The following is a 26,867-nucleotide window of genomic DNA, read 5'->3' on the forward strand; positions in this document are numbered from 1 at the left end:
AGGACCAACCTACACATAACTACCAGTAGAGGTTGACTTCTACTGCAGTCAACCTGTAAAATACTATAACTACTGGAGTAGGATAAATTTAAAATCTACTAACAGCAAGGAGCACCTTTTCATGTAAAATAAATTTACTGGCAACAAATAAATATTTAGAAATAAGACTTTCTAAAATTATTTTTATGGAGTGCATTTATGAAGGTAAAATGTAAATAATTTGAAAAAAACATTTCAAAGAGAAATGTAACGAACTGAGGAAGATTGCAAAAGTTGTAGAAAACATTATGATGCAAGAGAAAAATTATTAACTTACAAGAATAAAAATATATCTATTAGTTTCAGTTTGTCAGTAAAATTTGCAATTTTGAAAAGTGGTTTCTGAAATGTGATGTTATTTGAGAATTTAAGATATTAGTTGAGTTGATAAAGTTTGACATTAAGAAACCTAAAGGTGAGTTGGAAAAGATATTATATATTGCTGTATATTATGATGACATAAGTAGGTGAGCTATTAAGTAATTTGGAGACAGGTAAATTACATTTAAAAATTGGTCAAAAGATTACAAATTAATTTTTAATTAGTAAAACTTCTATCAGATGAAAAATATTGGTGAAGAAGAAATAATTGATGAAGATGGTTGTAGAGGTTAAAAGATAAAAAGAGTATATTTGGAATGAGTTACACATCTGATCATAATTTTAAAAAAATATAAATAAAACTGAACAGACAATACAGACATAAATGCTGGTACTTAGTGTCAGAAGGAAGATAAAAGGCAAAAGATGAATAAAAACAACAGCAATAGCAGTTTACGAAAAACCAAAACCTTATATATTTGGTGGATAGTTTTAAAATTGAAACAGTAAAGGATACAAATTATCATTAGTGCCAAACACTAATATGTAATAAATAAATAGATTAAATCATTTTTAAGTAGATACAAGAGGACAACATTAATCTAAAATCATTATTATTTAACCTCATTCAGTAAATAAACTATAAATAAATTTCATGCTAACTAAATTATCAATAAACTGAAAATGTTATTTTATATTTATTTACATTGGCATTTACATAGGACAATTGTAATTACACAGCTATGAAAGGAATAAAAGACATTTGGAAGGGCGAAATAGTCAAGAATACAAAATATAAAATTGAACATCATTTTGTAATTCACTATAATTTTGGCCATTTTAACATAAAAATTTATACCCATGTACAGCTCTGGTCCAACATGTATTAAACAAATTAATCTAATAATCAGAATTAGAACTTACCAAAGATTCCTGTTGAAGTACGTTGTTCTACAACACTTTTCTGTCACTTTTTGAATAACTTTTATACCAATAGGAACATCTCTAACTTGTGAAGACATCTTGTAGTGGTTTTTTTTAAATATAAAAATTAAATCTTGCTTAAAATTAAAAATAATCACAGATCCGATATTACAAACTAAACTACCAATAACGAAAACTAACCGTAAAGAATACTATGAAAAAGAAAATAAATGTTATTAAAGGGCTACAAATGTGATACAATTATTTTTTTTTAACATTACGAATGGAAAATTTAAGCTTAGAACGAAACATTGTGATAAAAGAAAGAGAAAACGAATAACCTGGCTCCGATGCTACTTCGACTGTACCTTTTTGTGTGCACACGAAGTGACAAAAATATTGAAGATACCGCGTTATATGTAAGGATATTACGCTAATAAAAATGATAACGCAAGAGGGTGATAAGATATCACAAGCACAGAGCAAGAAATGGCACTAACTGCTATAAAAAATGTTTTTACAATTTGATACGAAGATACTTGAAATGCAAGGTCACTTATAATTTAAAACGTGGTGGTTTAATTAATGTTGATTCTGGGAACGTAAACACTAAAACTACTAAACAGAAGGAACTCAGTTTCCCTAAAGGATTGATAAACTCGTATTCTAACTATTTAACTGATACCACAATCACATTTTACATCTTTTGTTTACGTCTTTAATTATTCAATGCTACCATGATTGACAAATCAGCTAATCACAAGATGGAAATAGCGAAAAAAGACAAAATAACGAAGAATTAGGAAACCTTAAAATTGAAGAAAATCACAATGAAAAACCCAGTTAGTAATTCGAACGAGTTCAGAATAATTTATTTATTTTAATACAACTTTTTTTTTTGTTTGTTTTTATTTTGTAAATAAATTAGTAATAAAAAGTAGGAATACCTTTTTTTAAAACTTAATGCCAATATTATTGTTTTTAATTATTATACTAAATGAAGTTTACAGTGCTGTGAATTTTTTTTCTGAATAATATTATTAACAGCTAGTTTTAGTTAATATTTTCTTTTTAACATTCGCATGTTTAGCTGAACAGCCGACATGATGTATATAACCTAAAAAGTCATTGTTCCAATTATCCACAATAAAAGTTAATTAGTATTATTATTATTGTTATTATATTAACTATCATAGTCTCAGAGAGATTTTGTCAGCTTTTAAAAATATGAGTACGTTTTAATTTAAAAGAAAATGGTAATTAATTATTTTAGAACAGGCCTTAGGTAGCCTTAATTGTATCTATAATGGAACGCAGTATGAAAAGTTTATCAGGTATAGTAGTACTTATAGTACAAATTATTGTTTTTAAATTTGCTGTTTTAGAGTACGGAACCTTACATCATTTATACATTTTTAATATTTTTACATTTTTCAGCATGATTCATTACCTTCATTCTAATGTGTAAAAATAAATAAAGGATTACTTATCAGGTTTTTATTGTTAATTCAAGCAGCAGCTTGTCACTGCTGTATATTTAAATTACGAAAAATCATAAATGTTAAATAATTGTTATTTAGAAATAAATTAACCTGTTTTTAATGATTGTAAAATTACCATTCTTTTCTTATTTAGATGTTTATTTCTTCTTGAGTTATTGTTAAGGGAGGTTGAAGTCTTCTGTGGGGTCATTTAAGTAAAATATTGTTATACACATTAAATTATACAGTTTGTCTTAAAAATAAATATACCTTTTGGTTTGAAATATTGTTTTAGAGTATCACCGATACATTTATTGGCAATACTGCATGAAACATGTATAATATTAAATTAGATACTGATAATTTGAAACAAATAAGCCTAGTATAGACTGTTTTGTATTAATGGAGTGGAAGTTATTAAGTACTTATTAATTTTTTGTTTATTTAAAATTGTGAATATATTAATAAAAAATTCAAGATTCACACTTAGTTATAATTTTCATTATTTTACCTGATGATGTTACAGAATTGAAGTATATTGCATGTATCATATTAGTCTATTCAATTCATCAACATAATAAAATATGGGTTAACTTTTGATAGAGCAAATACGATAAACTCCTTGGTAAATTTATGTGTTAATGTCCAATCAGATCTAATATGTCGCTCTTTTGATCTCATATTGATGCTCTTTTGTTCATTTTAAAGTGGTTAATTGATCTCTTTTATTATATAGTTGAATAGTATATATTTGATTTAGTAAATTATTTTGTATTTATTAATTTGTTGTTTTATCAAATTTCATTTTTTAAAAATATGTTGAGTTCACATATAACATCTTTAATGCGGTATGTGTAAAAATGTACATCTTATAGTAAAAAGGCCTTGAATATATAAAATAACTATTAATTGCTACAAAATTTAGATAGAGTATGAAAATGGGGCACCTTAAACAACACTGCTACCTAAAGCATTTAGGAACCACATAATACCTTGAAAAGAATAGAAGAAAATTTTTACGTATATTTAGAAAGCGATTTGTTACATTTTTCTCAAACTTATATGAGTATTTTAAATTATAACACAATCATTTCTACTTTTCATTATATTGTTACAGTGATTCTTTGTTTTACTTCTAATTTTATTATATTAAATTACAAAATTTATAATTTAGGTGAAGGCAAATCACTGAATCTCTCTGGTCAAGGTTTGAAGAAGCTTTCTAAAGGACATTGTACAGAAGATGCACAAAAAGTTACTTCTTTAACTTTAGATAGTAATGAACTACAACGTCTAGATAACATTGATGGATTTTCCTCATTAATTGAGGTATAAATTATATTATAAACTATGTAATCTCTTGATGATTCTATTTAATTTAATAATATTAGTTATATTTTGAATGTTAGATTACCTTTTTATATTCATTTTTTTTTTTGGTACCATTTAGTTTTTATTCTCATAATTTTTTGTAATTTTAAACAAATTTATGCCTTATAATTAGCCTTAACATGTTTCAGTATATCTGTTTAAAAAGACCTTGCTATTATCTGATAAGCATGTTCACTTTACTTCTGGTTAGTATTTTTTTTTTTTTTGTAAAGCTGCTGAATAAGAAACAGTATCCTGAATGAATGTTAGACAGATCTCACATCTCAGGAACTGATGACCTGAGGCTGTACTAGACTATACTTCATTTATATTCATACATATCATCGTCTGAAGAACAGTGGTTCTGGAGGCTAAACATAAAAAAAATAAAAAATAAATCCTTAGACAGAGCTATTGCCTCTAAAATTTTGAAGATGCAATAACTTAAAAAGTTTCCATAGCATGGACCCAGTGGGCACCTAACTAAAAACTCACAAAAACCTATAAAAGGAAGTTAAGTGAAAAGTGTGGAGCTTAAGAATGCATTTGTTGTCTTTAGGGCCATAAAATGAGACAATCTGGCAAGATGCCAACAAAACGAAAGAGTAGATGTATATCTGTGCATCAGACATATACCCTATCCTTAATTCCTTTAGGAGATGGGGTTATCTATACTCAGCATAGAAGCAGCATGTTAATGATCATTCATGTTGCTGCAACTTTCTTTTCCTCTAGGTAAAACAGCTGACTTAAAAGAGACTTGTGTTTTCTTAAGAAAAAAAAACATAACTGTCCTCAGAAGTCTTTTTTCTCCATTCCTTCTCTTTTCTATTGTTGGATTTTCTACCTGTTTCTATATGTTTAATTTTAATTCTTATCTTTTAATCATTGAATTTTATAATTCATATTTAAAAAATATAATAATGAAATTTTAACTAAGCTTTATTCTTTTATACAAAATAAACATTTTTTTATTATTTTGTAATAATTATGTATAATATGTAATTGGATGTGAACAATTTGAAAAAAAAAAGGTGTCATATAACTGAAGATGCAAGAAATTCGCAAAAGCATTTTTGCATGTATAATGGAATAAGGTAAGTGTCATCCTACTTTATTGTTCTGTGCCAAGGTTGATCAAATTAATATAATTTTGTGTATAAGTAAAGAGGAATATGATTCTTAAAAGAATTGACTTTAGAAATATATATATATCAGTGAACCAACCAATTCTCTGTAGGGCAGTTTTCTGTCAGCTGGTTTTTGTAACATCTACTTGAAAATTATGTTCCATGGGTATGTTATATGTTTTGCAATTTTCCATTTCAGACTTGCTTATTACTTTTTCAACTTTTCTTCAAATATAGTAATAATTCATTTTCATTGTAATTTCTGTTCCAAGAAATCTTTATGGTCTCAAAATCTTTGGCTTAGAATTCATTCATTAAAAATTTGATTAGTTTATTGCATTCATGTCGATCACCAATAATTATGATGTAGTAAATATTTACTTATTGTCTAGTATGTATTTTTCTACAGCTTCATTGAACTTTTGTTTAGCATTAAATCATTATTTTGGTATCTATGTTGACTACTGGTTACCTTTCTTAGCTTCATTCTTTTCTTATATGTTGATGCATTTTGGAATAATTCCATTGTCAAAACTTACTGTATTCATAAGAGTATAATATAACTCTGTTATCAAAACTTATTGTACTCATAAGAATACAATAGGTTTTGACAATCGAGTTATTCCGAAACGCATCAACATATAATAAAAGAATGAAGCTAAGAAAGGTAAACAGTACTCTACAGTGAAATATAATAGTAATTATCTTAATAACAACAACTGGGTAATTTGATGTACATTTTCTTATCTAGATTTTCATTTAAAAATGCTGCTGGGATATCCAGTTGTCTAATTTCCCAACCTTTTTGTATTGCAACAGACAATTGTATTTTTATTGTAGGAAGTTGTGCAACAGCATTTGGAAACAGAGTATTAAGTGATGTGAAAACTTGGATAAGCTCTATTTAAGGAATTTATTTACTTAAGTTTTAAGATCATTTTTCTCAAAGTAGTCACCCTGCACAATAATACACAGGTCTTGGTGCTCTGGCAACTTCTGGAATGTGGTTTTGAAGTCATCGCTTGAGAGCAAATCAAGAATAGCCTGCAATCTGCACTCAATCTCAGCAACAGTGTTGAAGCAGTGACCTTTCATCTATATCTTCACTTTTGGAAAAAGGAACAAGTGTTTTTCTTTGTGAGAAAATTACGAACAAGAAGTCCTCAATTAGAGGGTTCACGTTCATTATGGAGAATACAATTCTTTGTGCACCACAGAGTGTTCTCCCTGTAATGCTAACAATGTCAGTAATATTATTCATTATTCTCTGATGGTCCTTATATACAAGTTGTTGAATTTTTTTCCAATTTTTGGGACAATGTTAGTGGAAGGTCTTCTAAATTGCTTGTAATCCCTAGGAACATACTTCTTTCTGGTTTTGAAGGACATAGCTAATGAAAATAGGCATGCAGCTATGCCTTATCTCTTTAAGCTTGTGAAAACATGTTGAATGTCTCAATAACCAATTTTCCTAGCTTAAGGCAAAATTTCAAATTTTACATTAAGCAAGTTCTTATCCATCATATAACGCAGACTAACAGTCGCACTTAATCCCCAAAAAATTGATTTTAAAACTTACAGTGTAAACAAAGCAATTTCACTTGTCTCATTGCATTATAAAGTTTAGAGGCTAAGCTTGCTGCTCACACAACTCTGCGCTATTTGTGTGCTACTGAGCTAGCCTGTGAAAGTTTTGATACCACTTCATTTATTTTAATAAACATGACGCATCATCCCTGTAGTCATTTTGATGTTAAAGAAGTATATGCCTATTAAAAATTGTGTTATTTTCATTTTCTCTTCTTTCATAGTAAATATTTTATTTATTCTTTGAATAGATGTGTTATTTAATTATCTGTTAATGAGGAATTTAGAATAAATATTCAGTATATCTTAAAAATATTATTATTAATTGTACAGTAATATTAAAAAATTATTGTTATTGTTATCAATTGTGTTACAGTTATCAGCATGTCACAATCAACTGTTACGAATGCATGCCGTTTCAAGATTGCCACACCTGGTTAAATTAGATTTATCCCATAATAATATACTTAGTATTGAAGGTCTTAAAGATTTAGGACACCTTAAGTGGCTTAATCTGTCTGGAAATAACATTAAGGTATTCTGTTTCATGTTCATTGAAAACATATTCTTAATGTATATGTGTGTATATTCTCTCTCTCTCACTCTCTCTTTCTCTCTCTCTCTCTCTCTCTTATGCACGTGTACACGAGAGAGAGAGAGAGAGAGAGAGAGAGAGAGAGATTGATAGAGTTGTGTGTGTTTGTTTTCCCTTTAATACTTTTATGATTTTTTTTTTTACAGTAATCATATATTTTATGAAATATTCAAATACTTAATATATGAATTTTTCTTTGTTTACTTTTCTCCTAGCTTCACAGGCACACAGGTCTTGATTTTTGTAATGAGGTAGGACTTTCTTTAAGGATTTCCCTCATAAAAAAAATAACTTAAACTAATAAAAATATTTTTTAATCTGTGATAAAAATTGAAACTTTTACCCTTACAACAATTGTTTTTTTTTAAATAGTTAAAATTTTTATTATGACTGTTTTTATATATATATATATATATATATATATATAAATTTAAATTCTAGTAAATAAACCATCTAGTACAGAATATTTAGCGAGATGTATCTTACCTTCCTTTTTTTAAGAAAGTACTTTCACAGGATCCCACATCCTCAATCATGATTGAAATAATTCCATTATTGCGTAATAAAAATTTTAAAATAAAAAATATTAAAATAATGAAAATTACATATTAATTTAAATAAGTGCTGCTATCTGTTGCAGCTTTTATAAGATTATCTCCCTTGAACACTGTCTGATGGTTTATCAAATTGAGATTTTGTTTATAATTTATAAATGTAATATTTTTCTAACTTATTTAATTTTATGTCATCTTTATTAATTTCTAAATGTCTAAATTTGTGTAAATATCAGAAATAGAATATTTATTCGAGAGTCTGCCATATTTGATAAACCTAATTTATTACTTTCTATAATTTCCTTAATGTTCCAGAAATCTAATTTTAAAGGATCTCTTTGTTTTTCCTATATAAATACGATCACAATCATTACATTTAATTTTATAAATTCCACTTAAATTAACATTTTATTGTTATTAGTTTTGTTTTTTAAATATTTTATTATGTGGTTTAAATATTTTTTGTTGTAAGTTTTAGTAATGTTTTCAATGATATTAAACCAAATTTATAAATATTACAAATTATACAAACAAAATTTCAATTTGATAACCATCAGACAGTGTTTGAGGGAGACAGTCTTATAAAAGCTGTAACAGATAGCAGCACTTGTATAAATTAATACACAATTTTCATTATTGTAGTTTTTTTTTTTAGTTTTTACTATGCAATAATAAATAATAATATTTTCATAGCTGAGGATGCGGGATCCCGTGAAAGTACTTTCATGAAAAAATAAAGTAAGATATATGTCTTATCTCAATATTCTTACTACACGGTTTATTTAATAGAATTTAAGTATAATTTAACAGTACAGAGGAATAATATGAATCTTAAAAAGATTAATTTCAGTAAAATTATATATATATTTATATATAAAAATCATCAATTGTCATCAAATAAGATTGCTATCTCTAAGTTTTACTTGTTCTGTTAATATTACCTGCATTTTGATGAGATTGACATGTGTAATATGCTCAGTAACCCAAGAGGAAACCACTTCACTTTCCTTGGTTAGTTGAATATGGATATTGATTATTCTCAAGAAGAGGTAAGCTGTTTTCGTGTATGACTCATGTTTCATGTCAGATTACCAAACTCTATATGAATGCTTAAAATCAAGCTTTCAGCATTAAAAAGGTGTATAATATATTTTTATATTTCATTCATTCTGTTGTTAGTACTTTATGAAAAATAATATTACAATTTTAATATGTTAGTTATGTGATGAATTTTTTTTTTGATGTTGCATTACAGACTATAGAACATCTGCATACAAATACACTGCTAGAACATTTAGATCTTTCTGAAAATAGTATATCACATATTTCTAATCTTGCATTATTAACTAAACTTAAGGTAAGCCAAATAATTATGGAATACTTCATTTATTAACAGAAAAATTATGTAGTGAAACTTCTGTGGCTTAAGTTTTTTAGTTATAAATAGAAATAATTATTTCCACTCTACAGTAGAGTTAATTTATTTTTTATTCATTCTGTTATTCTTAGTTACTTGATAGAATATACTGAACATGTTAATCCCTCTTGCCTGTTTCCAAACTTTCTGATAAAAAATTAAAATGTTGCAATTTATTTAAAAAGAAAACCTCAGTTCTAGGCTTTATTTTGTTTTAATGTGTAACTAAGCTCTTTCATCACCAAATGACTTGCTTAATTTTTTTTCTGTATTTGTTAGAGAAAGTATCTTCAACATTCTCATTCATAAATATTTGCAGATTTTAATTTAAGTGGAATAAAACGATAATTTTAAAAACTTCCTGCCTCCCATACAGCCTTAGCTGATGCCTGTTAGCAATCTTTTTTCCTACTTTTATCAAAATTGAGGTTTTTATGTTTTCTTCTCTTGGAAAAGGATATGTGGTGAGCATATTTTATGAACTTATTAATATTTAAAAAAAAAATTATAACTTAAAATTGTTAAAATGTTTAAAAAGAATAATAGAACTGCATTAAAAGCAAAAAAAAAAAAAAAAAATTAAAAATTTTTAAAATATGCTTTTATTTAGCTGTAGTGGGAAAAATTAATGGAAAGATTAAAAAAAAAAATATCAGAATTTCACTAATTGGAAATTACTGAATCAAACTGTAAAATGTTTGGAAAAGTTTTCCAAGACAATTATATTTGAAGATGCATTAAAAAAAGAAAAATAATTTCATTTTCATATTAAATCAAGAATAAAATGTTTATTTAAACTCCTCTATTAAATTTAAATTACATTGAAATTGTGATAAATATTAAAAATATATAATTATATATGATTTAATAAAATATATGTTTTGATATTGATATTGATGATCTACAAATCTGTTTTCTTTTCACTGTAGTAAATACAATTTTATGTAAACATTTATTTATTATATCTCTCAACTAATTTTATTATAATAGTGCATATTGATTGAATTTATTAACAAAATTCCTTTAGATTTAATATCATGAATAATAAAAGTGTGCGGGGTATCCTTCTTTGTATTAAGTTATATTTTATAATCATTTCATTGATAATTTGCTATGCAGCAAGAGACACAATCTCATGGAATGTATTAATTTATCACTTTAAACATTGTATAAATATCTCAATATAAATAACTCAACAGTATAAACAGTATAAATAACTCAATACGAGTACCCTTCTTTATATTACATTATATTTTATAATCATTCCATTGATAATTTGTTAAGCAGCAAGAGACACAATCTCATTGAATAGATTAATTTATCACTTTAAACATTGTATAAATATCATAACTCAATACGGGTACCCTTCTTTGTATTACATTATATTTTATAATCATTCCATTGATTATTTGCTATGCAGCAAGAGACACAATCTCATGGAATGTATTAATTTATCACTTTAAACATTGTATAAATATCATAACTCAATACAATTGTTCCAATCAGTACATAGATTTCTCCTGAAATGTAATGATAGCAAAATGAAAAAAATACAAAAATTGATTTTGAAATTCATTGTTTTATTTCAAACTCTTATTTGGTACACAGATTTTTAAATGGCGAGTGTAAAGGTTTTAATGTATCTCACTGGATACCACCACATTACAAATCTGTTTTCTTACATAGTAGAAAGCACAGCTGACTGGCACTCTGCGTTGAAGCCTTTTGTACACATGTGCAGTTGTTTGAATTTTGTTATATGCGAACAAGAAATTTTCTATGAAAATAAATTTTTTTATAGAATTTTTGTCATCACAATGCATATTCATCGACAACAAACATGTGTGGAAAGTTTTACCTTCTACCTCATCTGGAAGTAGGTTAAATATTGCTGCCAAAATTTTGATCATCCTGCCATGCACAGAGCAAGTTAAATAAAAGCATGTAAATCGCAATTGTTTTATGTAGAGAGTGTCCTTAAAAGGTGAGGCCAAACTCTAGGAAGTGATTCTACTTAACATACTGAAGAAAGTATATCCAATGAACACAGGTCTGAAAATGCATATTTTTCTGTCTGTCTGCTATTCTGTTTTTTTTTTTTTTTTTTAAAGAAAAAATCTATTTTTCAAGAACGGTTGGAGATGACGCAATAAAATTTTGTACTTTATTTTAAACTAACATTTTTTAATAGGAAAAAAATAACGATACTCTTCATTGATAAATTTCAAAATGGCAGTCGTTTCAATTTTTCAATCTTAGATATCTTAGGAATTACTAGATTTATCAAATTGTGTTGTTTTGTTCACAAAAAAAGTTTCATAATTTTTATAATACATCATCTTACTTGTAAAAATCCAGTGACAAAACAGAGTTATTGCAAAATGTAGGCCTTAACTGACAAGGTGGCCATCTTGATTTTTTTTATTATCATGACTTACTTGATAACTAAATTAAATTTTCTGATTAAAATTGCTAAAAATTCAACATTATGGGAATTTAATAAAATTATTATAAGAGCATGTGAAATTTTGGTTTTCTGCTGAGAATCACAACAAATGTTCAATGGTAACCTCCATTCATTCTGACACAACAATCCACACATTTAGTGACTGATGTACATGCTCAAAAATTCCTGGCTGCTCCCTGATTGTTTGAAAAGAGCGGACAATTCTCTCCTCTAACTGATGAACATTGACAATTGGTGCTGAATAAACAAGAGACTTTACATATCTCCATAGATAATAGTCTAATGGATTCAGATCTGGCGAGTGTGCAGACAAACAAATGGGACTGCCCCTTAACCAATCTACCTTCCTTGAAAAAGATCAGTTAATTTTTTTCTGACAGCAGTTGCAAAGTGGGTAGGCACACCGTCATGCATGAGCCGCATGTTCACTGTGCTTTGCAAAGGAACATCTCTAGAAGTTGAGGTAGGTCATTTGTTATGAATTCCAAATATGAGTAACCTGTATATCGATGTGGCAAAAAGAACGACCCGATTAGCTTATTCATCTAGATTGCTCCCCAAACATTCAGAAAAAACCTGTGTTAACTTCCTGCTTGAAAAAATGCATAAGGATTTTCCTCACACAAAACATGTTGGTAGTCGAAGTTGTTTATACCATCCTTAGTGAGACACCTCGTCTGTAAAAAAAAATGTTAGATATCTACTCCAGGTTATAGGCACACACTTGTTAATTAACCACCAACTGAATGCAATCCTTCATTGATTACCACCAGGTAGAAGAGCTTGTACTGTCGCAGATGGTATGGGTACAGCAGTAATTGTGAGTGTAAAGTATTCTTTACTATAATACAAGATATGTTTTCTTGGACAGCAACTCTTCTGCATGATAATTCCGGATCCTTTGCAAACTTTTTCAAATCTCTTTCTTCTACCTGTGGTGTTGAATTAGTTTTAGGTCTATTATTACCAACTATGACAGCTTTAAATATCCCAGTTTTTCACTTAAACGTGTATGAAGACATGAAAATAATTTTCTATCTGGCTGACAGCTGTTTGAATATTTTTATTGGTAAAGCCTTTTTGCTTCGCTCGCGCTGCCAATGGCAAGACGGTATGTAAAATGCATATCAGCAAGTTCATTATTTGTATAATTTTTATTCATTTTAAATGACAACATGATTAATGATAATTTTCAACCAAGAAACAAAGATTTTCAAAATTCAGAGCACATATATCACAATTCAATGGAAGTAATAGAACATGAAAATATTTTGTTTTCAAGTGAAAGAAAAACAATGTAAAAATAAAAAAACAGCTGTTTCAGTTACAGTTATCATAGAGTACTTATTTATATAGCCTTTTTGATTAATAAAATTTGTTTGAATAAAAACTATGTATTCAGTTTTCACATTTTTTTATTATTGAGAATTAATTGTTTCTTGGCTAGCTCTTACAATAATTATTATTAAATTTCCATGATGTTGAATTTTTAGCAATTTTAATCAGAAAATTTGATTTACTTATCGAGTGAGTCACAATAATAAAAAAAACAAGATGGCCATCAATACAATATTGGTGTATTGATGGCCTACTTCTTGCAATAACTGTTGTTTGTTCAGATTTTTATGACTAAGGTGTCGTTTTGTTCACAAAAGGATGATTCATAATTTTTATAATAAAAACACAATTTGATAAATCTAATAATTTCTAAGATATTTAAGATTGAAAAATTGAAACTACCACAATTTTGAAATTTCAATGAAGAGTATCATTTTTTTCCTGTTAAAAAATGTTAGTTTAAAATAAAGTACAAAATTTTATTGCAATAGCTCCAACTGTTCCTGAAATAGTTTTTTCTTTAAAAAAAACATAATGGCGGACAGACAAAAATATTCGTTTCCGGAAATTAGAAATAAAGTATACATTTAAACAATTGTTTTTATATCAAATGTTTAATTTTTTGATCATGTTCTGCTAAATGAATATTGACGTAAACATTTTTAAAATTATCTAAACAGCAATAAATAATTTAAAATCGTTCTGCTATTAGATTTTTAGAACTAAGGATACCCCTGGTACTTGTATCTCGATAATGTTTATTTTTCTAACTTTTAAGACCAATTATCTTTCTAATTTTTATTACCCATTATTGCCTCATTATTTAAGACACAATAGGAAATCAGCAGGAAAATTTTGCACAGTTGTTTTAAGGTCTTTCTTTTAGCTATCGAGTTTACTTTTACTGCAAAACTATTTTCACTTAGAATTTTTATTCAATTTTTCAATTTTTTTCGCAAAAAGTTGATGTACCTTAGAAAATATAAATCATTAGGTCTTAAAAAAAAACTCAGTAGTTGTGCACACTGAAAAAATTTAATTTTCCTACTTTAAGCGGTTCATGAGAACATTGTTTTTAAAAAAAACATACAATTTTCGGAAAACTATTAAAAACATCATTTACTGTAAGTCAGTGCATCCCAGCACCAAATTCTGCATTGTCTGGATCTTCTTCCTCATCATCCTTATATTCTGATTTGAGTCTTTTTCTGTTTTTCTTAGTTCCATGTTAATAAACTATTTTTGCTTCAATGTTAGTACTGTTTATTCAATGATAGTTCTTGTTCCATGGATAAAGCCCATGTGAAGGGTTTTCATGTGTCGAGATTTTATCAAAATAAATGATTTTATCAAAATAGCATGCCCATATTGCATGCTTCATGTCTTATACTATATGTATTTTTTCTTGTAGCAAACCATAGTAGCCCTGAATTTCATTGATAAATTTATCTGTAAATTGGCACTTTCCTGAAATTTTTTTTACCACCTTCTAAGAAAATATTCTTCAAGTCTGCGGAGTTTTCGCAGTCTCAGCCCATCCCCTTCTTAATATGACCAAAATTGACAAAGTGCCAACAAAAAACAAATAATTTAAAATAAACAGATTCAAACTTCAGATTTTGCAGTGAGTAGTGCTTAACAAACAAATCAATTTTGCCACTATAAAAATTATTTTGGCTTATTTCATTGTTTTATACGCATAGAATAGCATTTGAAATAAGCAAAAATGTTACAAAAATGTAAAAAAACAATGTACCAGATGAGCAAAAAACTGGACACTAAAATATAAGGACTTCTTTATTCTGGGTAGCCAAAAAATGACAAATTCTGGGTAGACAGCATCACAAATACTCATAAAAAATAGAAGTGATAATAGATAGTAGATGTGATGTGAAAGATAATTGATATTGTAGTAAAATATATTTTAGTACAAAGATTACATATAAAGACAGTTTGCAGACTTACTTATCCAACTGTAGAATCTTAGAATTTAAGAAACCACTGCTACAAGGATGTTCAAAAAGTTCATTTTTTCATCTAGTTCAATATGTTTGATCTGGGCTTCTCAAACATGATTTGAGAAGCCACTAGACGAGGCTAAAGTGGAGCATGTCGTTAAGATGTTGTTACCGGCCCACTCGGTCCGTGCCGAGCGGGACTTCGGCGAAGTGGGCGACTTCCTTCCCGCTCTTCTCGATGGAAGAACTGGAGGGAGTCCTACGGTCGCTGAAAGGCAAAAAAGCCGGCCGAGGTGCTCAAACTTGTGGGGCGCTGCAGGCCCCATCTTCTTTTAGACATGTATAATGCATGTCTGAAAGCTGGGTCTTTTAGCGCCAGATGGAAGACCGCGCGTCTTGCGCTGATTCCCAAGGGCAAAGAAAACGTAGAGTCGCCGTCCTCCTACCGGCCATTGTGTATGCTTGACACAGCTGGGAAGGTATTGGAAAAGCTGTTAAAGAAAAGATTGGTTGCGGCGATGAATCAGGCAGGTGGCCTGTTACCCAACCAGTACCGTTTCCGGCAGGTCGGTTGACCCTAGACATAATTCACGAGGTTATTGAGGCAGTGCGGCGAGCAGAGGACCACAGTCATTTTTCGCGACGTGTGGTCCTCGTTACGTTGGACGTTAAAAACGCTTTCAACTCCGCACGGTGGAACGATATGAAAGGGCCCTGGAGCATTCGTTCCATGTGCCTCAATACCTCCTCAGAGTGGTGGACGCATACCTGAGGAACCGCGGCCTCATTTACGAGACCGTGGAAGGCTGGCGTAGGATTGCGATCACGTCAGGGGCGGCGCAGGGATCGATTATCGGCCCCGACCTTTGGAACGCCGTCTATGATGGCTTGCTGAGGTTGGAAATGCCTGAAGAATCTGTCTTGGTTTGGTACACTGACGACGTTGCACTACTTGTCGCAGACCGCGATGTGGAGCACACCCAACTGAGGTTAAGCCGAGCCATGCACAGAGTTGCTGCCTGGCTGGACGGCCGTAGGTTGTCTGTAGCTCTCAGCAAAACTGAGGTTTTAACGAAGAAGCATATGATGACAACCTTCTCTCCCTGAGGGTCGGGGTGGAGGTTGTCGAGCCTAATCCGGCCGCAAAGTACCTCGGTATGATGATTGACCGGAAACTCAGCGTTGCTGGGCAGTTTCGGAGAGCCGCCGGCAAAAGCTGCAAGAGCCATAACTGCCCTCAGCCGGCTCATGGCGAATGTCGGCAGACCGAAGGCCAGCAGACGGCGATTGCTAAAGTCCACGGTGCATTCCATCCTGTAATACGGGTCGGAATTGTGGGCCAGGCATTAAGAGCAAGAAACCGGAAGCGGCTCGCGCAGGTGCAACGGACCGCAGCCTTGCGAGCCGCTTCCCCGTATCGGACGGTCTCCGAGCCTGCAGTACTGGTGGTCGCCGGCGTCATACCCATTGCTATCCTACAAGAGATGATGACCAGGCGAAGACTGGGAGACCATTGCCAACGAGGAACGCACTCGCATGTTCCTCGCATGGCAAGAGACCTGGGACCATGAGACCAGAGGACGATAGACCCCAAGGCTTATCCCTTTGATCAGACCATGGATGGAGCGGCAGCATTGAGAGGTGGAGTGTACTACATGACCCAATTTTTATTGGTCATGGGTACTTCATGCTTACCTCCATGTCATAGGGAAAGCTCCATCCCCCGACTGTCTATTGCCCCGTTGTACGGGATAACGCTGAGCACACTTTTTTCAAATGTGCTCGATGGGCAGTAGATCAAGGGACACTAGAGGCAGATCTCGGAGCACTGAGCATTGTGGGGCACAATGTGGTTGCGATGACGCTCTGTAATCTGAGCAGTTGGGAAATCGACAACATTCTCAGGACCAAAAAGGTTGACCTGGATCTTTCTGAAAATTAGGTAGCACCTAATCAGGCTAGTATAGAAGAACTCGACCAGAAGTAATGTGCTAAACGGTTCTGGGTTGAGTCCTGGTAGAAAGCGGGGTGGTTTTGGTCGGTAGTCTGCTGATAGTGGTTGGATAATACCATCAGTGGGTATTATCCGACACTTCGTGTATAAATGCATTTCCACCTCCCTCCACAAAAAAAAAAATTATTATTATTCGTTTATTATTGTTTGCTGTTATGATTATTGTTATTATTTTGATTATTATTGTGAGTTGTTTATTGTTGTTTATTATTATTATAAGTGTTATTATTGATTTATCCTATTTTACTTATGTTTTTAAACTAATGAATTGTAATTATGATAAACATTATAAATTGTCAATCTCTCAATATCCTGATCGAGCCGCAAGTACACGAAAAGATATTAAGTTAAAATAATTTTGCATTATTATTTTTTGTGTTGAATTTGTGTTTTATTTTTTTTTTCAGGCATTATTTCTGCATAAGAATCATATTTCACAGTTGTTGCATTGTGAAATATATCTACCTCCCAGTCTTGTAACATTGACCCTGGCATCCAATAATTTAGTAGATCTCAATGAAGTATCACATTTGGTTCATCTAAAAGATTTACGAGAATTATCGATAACTGGAAATCCTTGTGTTACAATGACTGGCAATTGCATGTATCCTTTTTAAATGATTATATATATTTAATTTAGCATATAAAATTACAAAATTTAACGTTGAAGTCAAGGAAAACAGGCTGCTATCAAAAAAGATTGAAATAAAATATGTTACTTGTATCAGTTGCTGTTCAATTTATGTATGGAAGACACATTAAAGAAATAAAGAAACAGTTTACTGTAGAATAAAAAATAAAAATTGTGGGATTTTTTTTATGTAGTAAGTTCATTAACTAAATTATATTGGTTTATCCTTCCTTTTTTTTTTGTCTTCAGTCATTCAACTGGTTTGATGCAGCTCTCCAAGATTCCCTGTCTAGTGCTAGTCGTTTCATTTCAGTATACCCCCTACATCCTACTTCCCTAACAATTTGTTTTACATATTCCAAAACATTGCCTGCTTGCACAATTTTTTCCTTCTACCTGTCTCTCCAATATTAAAGCGACTATTCCAGGATGCCTTAATATGTGGTTTACAAGTCTGTTTCTTCTTTTAACTATATTTTTCCATATGTTACTTTCTTCATCAATTTGCTGCAACACCTCTTAATTCGTCATTTTATCCACCCATCTGATTTTTACATTCTCCTGTAGCACCACATTTCAAAAGCTTCTAATCTTTTCTTCTCGGGTACCACTGATTGTCCATGTTTCACTTCCATATAAAGCTACACACCAAACATATACTTTCAAAAATCTTTTCCGGATGTTTAAATTAATTTTTGATGTAAACAAATTATATTTCTGATTGAATGCTCATTTCGCATGTCCTATTCGGCATTTTTATATCACTCTTGCTTCGTCCATCTTTAGTAATTCTATTTCCCAAATAACAAAATTCTTCTACCTCCATAATATTTCCTCTTCCTGTTTTTACATTCAGTGGTTTATCTTCATTATTGCTACAATATTTCATTACTTTTGTTTTGTTCTTGTTTATTTTCATGCAGTAGTTTTTGCGTAGGACTTCATCCATGCCGTTCATTGTTTTTTCTAAACCTTTTTTACTCTCAGCTAGAATTACTATATAGAATTACACATCATAGCATCTTTATCTTTTCACCATGTACTGTTACTCCAGATCGAAATTGTTCTTTAACATCATTAACTGCTAGTTCTATGTAAAGATAAAAACTAACGGGAATAGGGAACATCCTTGTAGGACTCCCTTTTTTATTATGGCTTCTTTCTTATGTTCTTCAGTTATTACTGTTGCTGTTTGGTTCCTGTAAATGTTAGCGATTCTTCTATCTCTGTATTTGGACCCTAATTTTTTTTAAATGCTGAACATTTTATTTCAGTCTACGTTATCAAACGCCATTTCCAGGTCTATAAATGCGAAGTATGTTGGTTTGTTTTTCTTTAATCTTCCTTCTGCTATTAATCTGAGGGCTAAAATTGCTTCCCTTGCCACCATATTTTTCCTGAAACCAAATTCGTATTCTCCTAACACTTCTTCCACTCTCCTCTCAATTCTTTTGTACAGAATTCTAGTTAAGATTTTTGTTGCATGACTTGTTAAGTAATTGTTCTGAATTCTTTACATTTATCTGCTCCTGCTTTCTTTGGTATCATGACTATAACACTCTTTTTGAAGTCTGACAGAACTTCCCCTTTTTTGTAAATATTACCCACCAGTTTGTATAATCTATCAATCGCTTCCTCACCTGTACTGCACAGTAATTCTGTTGGTATTCTGTCTATTCCAGGAGCCTTTCTGTGATTGAAATCTTGTAATGCTCTCTTAAATTCAGATCTCAGTATTGTTTCTCCCCTTTCATCCTCTTCGACTTCCTCTTCTTCCTCTATAACACCAATTTCTCATTCATTTCTTCTGTATAACTTCAATATATTCCACCCACGTATCGGCTTTTCCTTTTGTACTATAAATCGGTATACCATCTTTGTTTAACACATTATTAGATTTTAATTTATCTACCACAAAATTTTCCTGAATGCTTCATCCATTTTACCAATGTTCATTTCTCTTTCCACTTCTGAACACTTTTCTTTAATCCACTCTTCTTTCTTTTGTAGTATTTCTTAATTGTCGATAGTTCCTTTTACTTTCTTCATCACTAGTATTCTTATATTTAGTATGTATATCATCTGAAATCCAAGGTATTCTACCAGTTCTCTGTTCCACCTAAGTTCGCTTCTGCTGATTTAAGAATTTCCTTTTTAACATTCTCCCATTCTTCTACATTTTCTACCTTATCTTTTTTACTGAGACCTCTTGCAATGTCCTCCTCAAAAATCTTCTTTACCTCCTCTTCCTCAAGCTTCTCTAAATTCCACTGATTCATCTGACACCTTTTCTTCAGGATTCTAAACCCCAATCTACATTTTGTTATCACTAAATTATGGTCACTATCAATGTCTGCTCCAGGGTAAGCTTTGCAGTCAACAAGTTGATTTCTAAATCTTTACTTAACCATGATATAAACTATCTGATACCTTGCAGTATCACCTGGCTTTTTCAATGTGTATATTCTTCTATTATGATTTTTAAACTGGGTGTTGACAGTTACTAAATTATACTTCATGCAAAACTGTATAAGTCGGTCCCCTCTTTCATTCCTTTTGCCCAGTCCGTATTCACTCACTATATTTCCTTCCTTGCCTTTTCCAATGCTTGCGTTCCAATCTCCAACTATTATTATGTTTTCATCCCATTTTACGTGTTTAATTGCTTCGTCAATTTCTTCGTATACACATCATCATGGGGCGCTTGTAGTCATATAGACATTAATAATTGTTATTGGTTTAGGTTTTTATTTTATCCTTATTACAATGATTCTATTGCTATGCATTTTGAAATACTCTACTCTCTTCCCTATCTTGTTCATTATGAAACCTATACCTGCATACCCATTATTTGAAACTTAGTTAATTATTCTAAAGTCACCTGACCAAAAGTCGTTTTCCTCTTCCTACCAAACCTCGCTAATTCCTACTACATCTACATTTATCCTATCCATTTCCCTCTTTAAATCTTCTAACCTACCAACCTTTTTTAGACTTCTAACATTCAACGCTCCGACTCGTACAATGTTATTTTTTAATTTTCTGGTGACTCCTTCCTTAGTAGTCCCCACTCGGAGATCCGAACGGGGGACTAGTTTACCTCCAGAATATTTTACCAAGGAAGGTGTCTCCATCTTTATATATGAAAATGCAGAGAGCTTCATTTTCTTGTAAAAAAGGAGCTGTAGTTTTTTATTGTTTTCAGCTGCGCAGTACTCAGAAGATTGAGTGATGTTGATATGGCCGTTTAAGTCATCCTGACCTACACCCTTAACAACTAATGAAAGAGCTGCTGCCCTCTTTCTGGAATCATTTCTTAGTCTGGCTCATAACTGATACCTCTCCGATATGGTTGCACCTTTGGTCCAGCTACTCTATATCACTGAGCATTCAAGCCCCCTCACCATCGGCAAGGTCTCATGATTCATAGAGGGAGGTGAATAGGATATTTGTGAAATACATCACCTATCATGTTTACCATTCTTATTTTGTTACTTGTTTTTCTCTATTTTTTTGTTCAGTTGAGTTTGCACTGTGGTAGACTTTCAAGTAGCATTCTGGGGGATATTTGTAATTCATATTGCCTATTTTGTGTGCACTTGATTATGTAGTTTATATATTATACAAAATGTAAACCACCAAAACACAGTGATTAGACTAAACTTATCATATTATCTCCAATAATCGATTATCGCAGGATCCCACATCTTTAGTTTGTATTGAATGAATTCTATAATTATTCCAAAATATATTCATTTTATATTTGTTGAAATTATATTTTTTAAACTTTTGAAAACTACTATGAACATATATATGCAAATTTTGCTGTACAGTACTGGAATGATGAGTACTTTTATTAGATTTACTTTTATAAGATTCAATTATTCTAAGATATTATTTTAAGATTCACATTATTTATATAATATATATATATATATTTAAATTAAAATGCAACAATTGCAAAAAGATATATATTGGTAAAACGAATAGGTCCTTTAAAGATAGATTTAGTCAACATTTTAGATCATTTAAAAATAAAAATATTGGTCTCTCAAATGTAGCCGACCATTTAATAAATAATAATCATAATATAACTAATTTAGACAATTATTTAGATGTAATCGAAAGAGTAAATATTGAACATGAAAATTATAATAAAAAATTAGAAATTTTAGGAAAATTTTATGTATATGAGGGACATTCAATAATTAAAGAGACAAATTAATATAGAAAAAATCTGTATTTTTACAAAATGAGACTTTTAATACTTCTCAACATAAATTCACTTGTCCCAACGATGAACTAGTTTATTATACCTGATGCAAAGAAGTCTTTTTCTTGTTGTTTGAGCCACTTTCCCACAAATTCTTTGACCTCATTGTTGTTGAACTTTTTCATGTAATGCCATGTAAACCAAACAAGTGAAAATCTGAGGGAGCCAAATCTAGACTGTAGGGAGGATTTGGTAGTATGTCCTAACCCACTTTTCCAATGTTTTCTTGGGTTAGCTGGGCGGTGTGAGAGCGAGTATTGTTGTGTAGCAATATCACACCTTTTCTTTGAGATCCATGACGCTTATCTCTCATTGCTGGCTTTACTTTTTTCATCAGCATGTCTGAGTAGTAGACACTGTTTATTGTATGCTGATTTTCCAAATAATCACAAAAGACGACACCTTGGGCATCCAAAAGACAGTCAACATGACTTTTTCCGCTGATGCTTGCATTCTGAATTTCTTTCAGACGGGTGAACTGATGTGCTTCCATTCCATGCTTTTGAATTCTGGTTCAAAACGGTGAACCCAAGTTTTATTACACATTAAAATCTTGTTTAGAAAAGGGTCACCTTCCTTTTCATAGTGTTCTTTCAAGTCTGTACACACTTTGAGTCTTGTTTCCTTGTGTTATTGCATTACCTCTTTCAGGACCCACCTTACACTTGTTTTTCTCTACTTGAGCTTGTTACTGATAACGTTATGAACCGTGCCAACACTTATTGCTACTGTTTTTCCTATATGTTCAACTGTAATACATTGGTCTACATGAATAATGTTGTTGTCAATGTGGGTTTCAAGCAAAGGAGTTGACACTTCAACTGCCCGGCCAGGACGTTGCTCGTCAGTCACTGAGGTTCAACCGTTTTTGAATTGTAAACCCACTTATAAAAATTGTTTACCCACTTATAAAAATTCCCCCGGTTCATACAATTTTCACCATACTGTAAAATAATTCAAGAAAAGATTTTAGCCCGTTTTTCATCTTCAGAAAGCAAAAAATGAATCACTGAACATTTTTCAACTAATATGGAAACTTCAAGCAGACACGCCATCATTAAATGCAATATTGAGGTTATAAACAAAACAATTTTTATCTGTCAGCTGTTCTCAGCTCATCCCAATGATGCCAACTAAAGTCATGAAAGTACAAAATCCTCCTACAAACTGTTTCATTTCTACATCAACTTGTCTCTTTAATTATTGAATGTCCCCCATATATAGATATAAACATAAATTCAGCCTTATAGATCTGCAAACAGAATTTGATGGGGACGTTCTTATTAAAATTATTTAAGTTAGCATACAAAGATATTGATAAATTATAATAGTCATTGCAATATTTCTTCATTCTCTCAGAACAAATATTTGCTCTGAATTTTTTAAATGTTTTTAAATTTTATCAATATCAATTTTTACAAAATAAATAAAGATAAATGTGCAAATGTAAACGGATGAAGAATTATAAAAAAATATCACTGAAAATTGGGCTGAGGCCCAAAAACGTTTTGAACATAAAAAAGTAAAGGTAAGAGTGTTCTCTAATTCTGTACTTTGCAGAGGTTGAAAAAATATTATATTATGTATAGTTATTTAACATACAGAGGAAAAGAAAGAAAAAATGATGGACTATAAAAAATGTAATCTAAATATATATACAAGGGTCATTCAATAAGTCCTTATAAAAAGATAGAAAAACAAATTATTTTGTCTAGATGTTTTTTATTTTTAACATAATCTGCTTTTAACTCTTTATACTTTTCCAAGTGTTTCTCCAACTTTTTTAAGTCTTCCAAAAAGTAGGATTTCAAAAGTCCTCAAAAGCATTTGTTTGGGCGATGACCTCCTTGTTCAACGTGAACCATTGCCCGCCGAGCCATTTTTCAAGTTTGGAAATAAAAACAAAAATCACTGGGAGCCAAATCTGATGGATACGGTTGATGTTGTAATAATTTGAACTGTAATTCCATAATTTTGGCCGTTGGAACTGTGCAGGTATGTGCCTGTGCATTGATGGAAGAGGATCTTTTTCTTTTTCAAATGAGGATGTTTTTTCTTGATTTCTGTGTTCAACTGGTGCAGTAATGATGTATAATACTCTCCAGTTATTGTTTATCCTTTTTCCAAGTAAGTAAACCGTGGCCATCACCTTGCCAGCTGATTTCACCATCTTCGCCTTCTTCGGAGCCCGTTCTTCTTCAAAAACCCACTGTTTTTACTGTTCACTGTTCCTTTGTCTCTGGAGTGTAGTAGTGTATCAATGTTTCGTCTACAGATGTTTTGATGCGAAACTCATCAGGATTGCAATGGAAAAACTCTAAAACAGCCTCAGATTCGACCACACCATTGCATTTATTCTCTACTGAGAGCAGATGTAGCACCCATCTTACCAAAATTTTTTTCACACCCAATTTTTCATGCAAAATTGAAAACACTGTACCTTGCAACTTGCCTGTGGCCTCAACTATTTCACGCACTTTGATTCGTCAATCTTTCAAAACCATATCATGAATTTTGTCAATCATTTCAGGCGTGTTCACTTCCACTGGACGTCCTGAACAATATTCATCTTTTTTGGAAGTACAGCCATGTTTAAACTCATTTACCCAATTGTAAACAGTTGCAAACACAGGAACAGATGTACCATGAACTTCATCCAACTCAGCTTTGATCTCATTCGGTGTTAAGCTTTTTAAATATAAATGTTTAATCACTACTCGAAATTCACTTTTATCCATTTTTCTAAATAAACAATAGCTTGTTATTTCAATTAACTATGACAATGAAACCACATGATGGATACAGCTGAAACTTTAACTGCACTCTAGCAACAAATGACGCTATTAAAAGCAAACCGTTTTCGATATGATGCCATCTTTTAGATTTTCTAAGAATCTATTGAACGATTCTCGTGTGTGTATTCATATATATGATGAATATGTTTTAATGTAACCAACTGGAAATGCATGATTTTGTGAAAATCTATTATAGGAATTAATGTAGTAAGTTTAACTTATCTAATCACTGTGTTTTGGTGGTTTTTATATTCATATAATTTTATTAATACAGTAGTCAATATGTTAATATACTCACATTATATATATACATGCACATGTATGTAATTTATCTTCTAGTCACATAGCCTACTTACTCTGAATAATTTGAACTGATCATTTTTACTTCTTTATGACAAAAATCTATTGCAAAGATAAAAACTTAAAATGATATAGACTTAATAGTAAATTCACAAAAAACTTACTTAAGTTACTTCAAGTCAATTATTTAAAAAGGTTTTTAAAAATTTGTAAAACTATTATTTTTGTGGGTGAGGGTATTTTTTCCCCAGTGATATTAATTTTCGCTCCTCTTTTTGATTGAATTATTTTTTGTAAGCTGAGAAAATATATGCAAGAAAGTTTTTGTTAAACCAATCCCTTTTGAGATGCATGAAAAACCACTGTGTCATCTCCCTACCTCCTTATCTGATGTTAAAAAAATTTAACAGAACCAGTCATGTAACTCATTTCATCAGATACAATTATTTTTTTTTAATAATTTTTCTTAGATATAAATTTAAGCTTAAATGTAAATTAAACTCATTAATAGTGTGTTTTTGAATCAGTTTTATTACTTTTTTAAAACTCAGATTGTAATACATAAAATTATAAACAAAAATAAATAAATAAGACTACTACCTAGTTTGTTGCATGACCCAAAGGTTGTCTGCCCCAGGTTGACGTACATTAACAAAATGTAGTCCCCAAAAAAGTAAAACATACAACTAAGAATTAACTCTAGTAACTAACTGTTACTAATACTTCACTGAGGCCCTCACATAATTCACCAGTTTGACCAATTTTTGCCATATAATGTATAAATCTTTTCATGTTTCCAAAATACTGTTTCTCCCAAATACTGAATTCTAAATTCATCCAAGATCAGATACCTATCTAAGAAGTGGTCTATTAAAAGGCAACATGGCATTTTTTGTTTTAATTGTGCTTTCAAATAGTAAATCCAATATACCTCTCTCCCAGAAAAAAATTTTATTTAGTATAAACACCATGATGAAAATGTTTATACCCTCTGCCATCAACCGTTTTTCTGTATTTTCAAAATATCCATATCACAACCATATTTTTCTCCCGATTCTGACAGACTTGTAGCCTGACTAATTTTCCCCCTAATTATATGTTATAACAACTTGTTTTGTTATCTATCATCAGATACACATACGGTTTTCATAATGTATTTAAAATTTATTCTTAAAGTTTGCTAAAATATTAATTAACAGAGTCGATTTCCAAATACAGTCTACAATTACGAATATTTCTAAGAGGGCTAATAGTTTTTTTTTAAACAAAACATTGAAAACTTTCCAGTATTTAATAGGGGATGTTCTCTCTGAAAAGTGCGCTGAAGAGGGTTACCCCAAGACATTTATAAGTATTGAAATAGAAATATCTAACCCCCAATTTTCTATTTTTCTAATGCCCTCTTACATCCATCTCATGTAAAGACCATTTTTTTTTTACTCAGCTGACTGAAAATTATTAATCATTTGCTAGAGCATTTTAGATTCTGGTGCTAAAATAAACAAATCGTCTGTATTTAACAATCCTCTAATGTTCTGTCCCCTATCTGTAGTCTCTCCACATCATCGTGTATATCGTTCTCTAACAAGGCAATGAGTGAAGGTGAGATGAGGCAACACTCTCTATCACCTGTAAAAAATTACTTTGTTGATCATTACAGCAGACAAATCAA

The 26,867-nt window shown here is 30.9% G+C and overlaps 2 protein-coding genes across 7 annotated transcripts in view; one reads left to right on the forward strand and one right to left on the reverse strand.

Annotated features, from left to right (window-relative positions):
• MFS16 (major facilitator superfamily transporter 16) overlaps positions 1 to 2,009 on the reverse strand; it is a 119,235-nt gene extending 117,226 nt beyond the window's left edge. For 2 of the 4 annotated variants that reach the window (XM_075378339.1, XM_075378338.1), the window contains exon 1: positions 1,285 to 2,008. In XM_075378339.1, the coding sequence (XP_075234454.1) occupies positions 1,285 to 1,382 (98 nt within the window). In that variant the 5' untranslated portion in view covers positions 1,383 to 2,008. Of the gene's footprint in view, positions 1 to 1,284 lie in introns of all 4 variants that reach the window. The other 2 variants (XM_075378337.1, XM_075378340.1) reach the window with 2 other exon arrangements.
• A 365-nt stretch (positions 2,010 to 2,374) lies between these two features.
• The window catches only part of Cep97 (centrosomal protein 97kDa), a 67,845-nt gene continuing 43,352 nt past the window's right edge, over positions 2,375 to 26,867 (forward strand). Inside the window, exons 1-5 of one of the 3 annotated variants that reach the window (XM_075378242.1) lie at positions 2,375 to 2,618; positions 3,940 to 4,094; positions 7,230 to 7,388; positions 9,258 to 9,359; positions 17,604 to 17,800. In XM_075378242.1, coding sequence (XP_075234357.1) covers positions 2,591 to 2,618; positions 3,940 to 4,094; positions 7,230 to 7,388; positions 9,258 to 9,359; positions 17,604 to 17,800 — 641 coding nt within the window. In that variant the 5' untranslated portion in view covers positions 2,375 to 2,590. The remainder of the gene's footprint in view (positions 2,619 to 3,939; positions 4,095 to 7,229; positions 7,389 to 9,257; positions 9,360 to 17,603; positions 17,801 to 26,867) is intronic. The other 2 variants (XM_075378244.1, XM_075378245.1) reach the window with 2 other exon arrangements.

Source organism: Lycorma delicatula, chromosome 11, assembly GCF_047948215.1.
Source record: "Lycorma delicatula isolate Av1 chromosome 11, ASM4794821v1, whole genome shotgun sequence".
Lineage (NCBI taxonomy): Eukaryota > Metazoa > Arthropoda > Insecta > Hemiptera > Fulgoridae > Lycorma > Lycorma delicatula.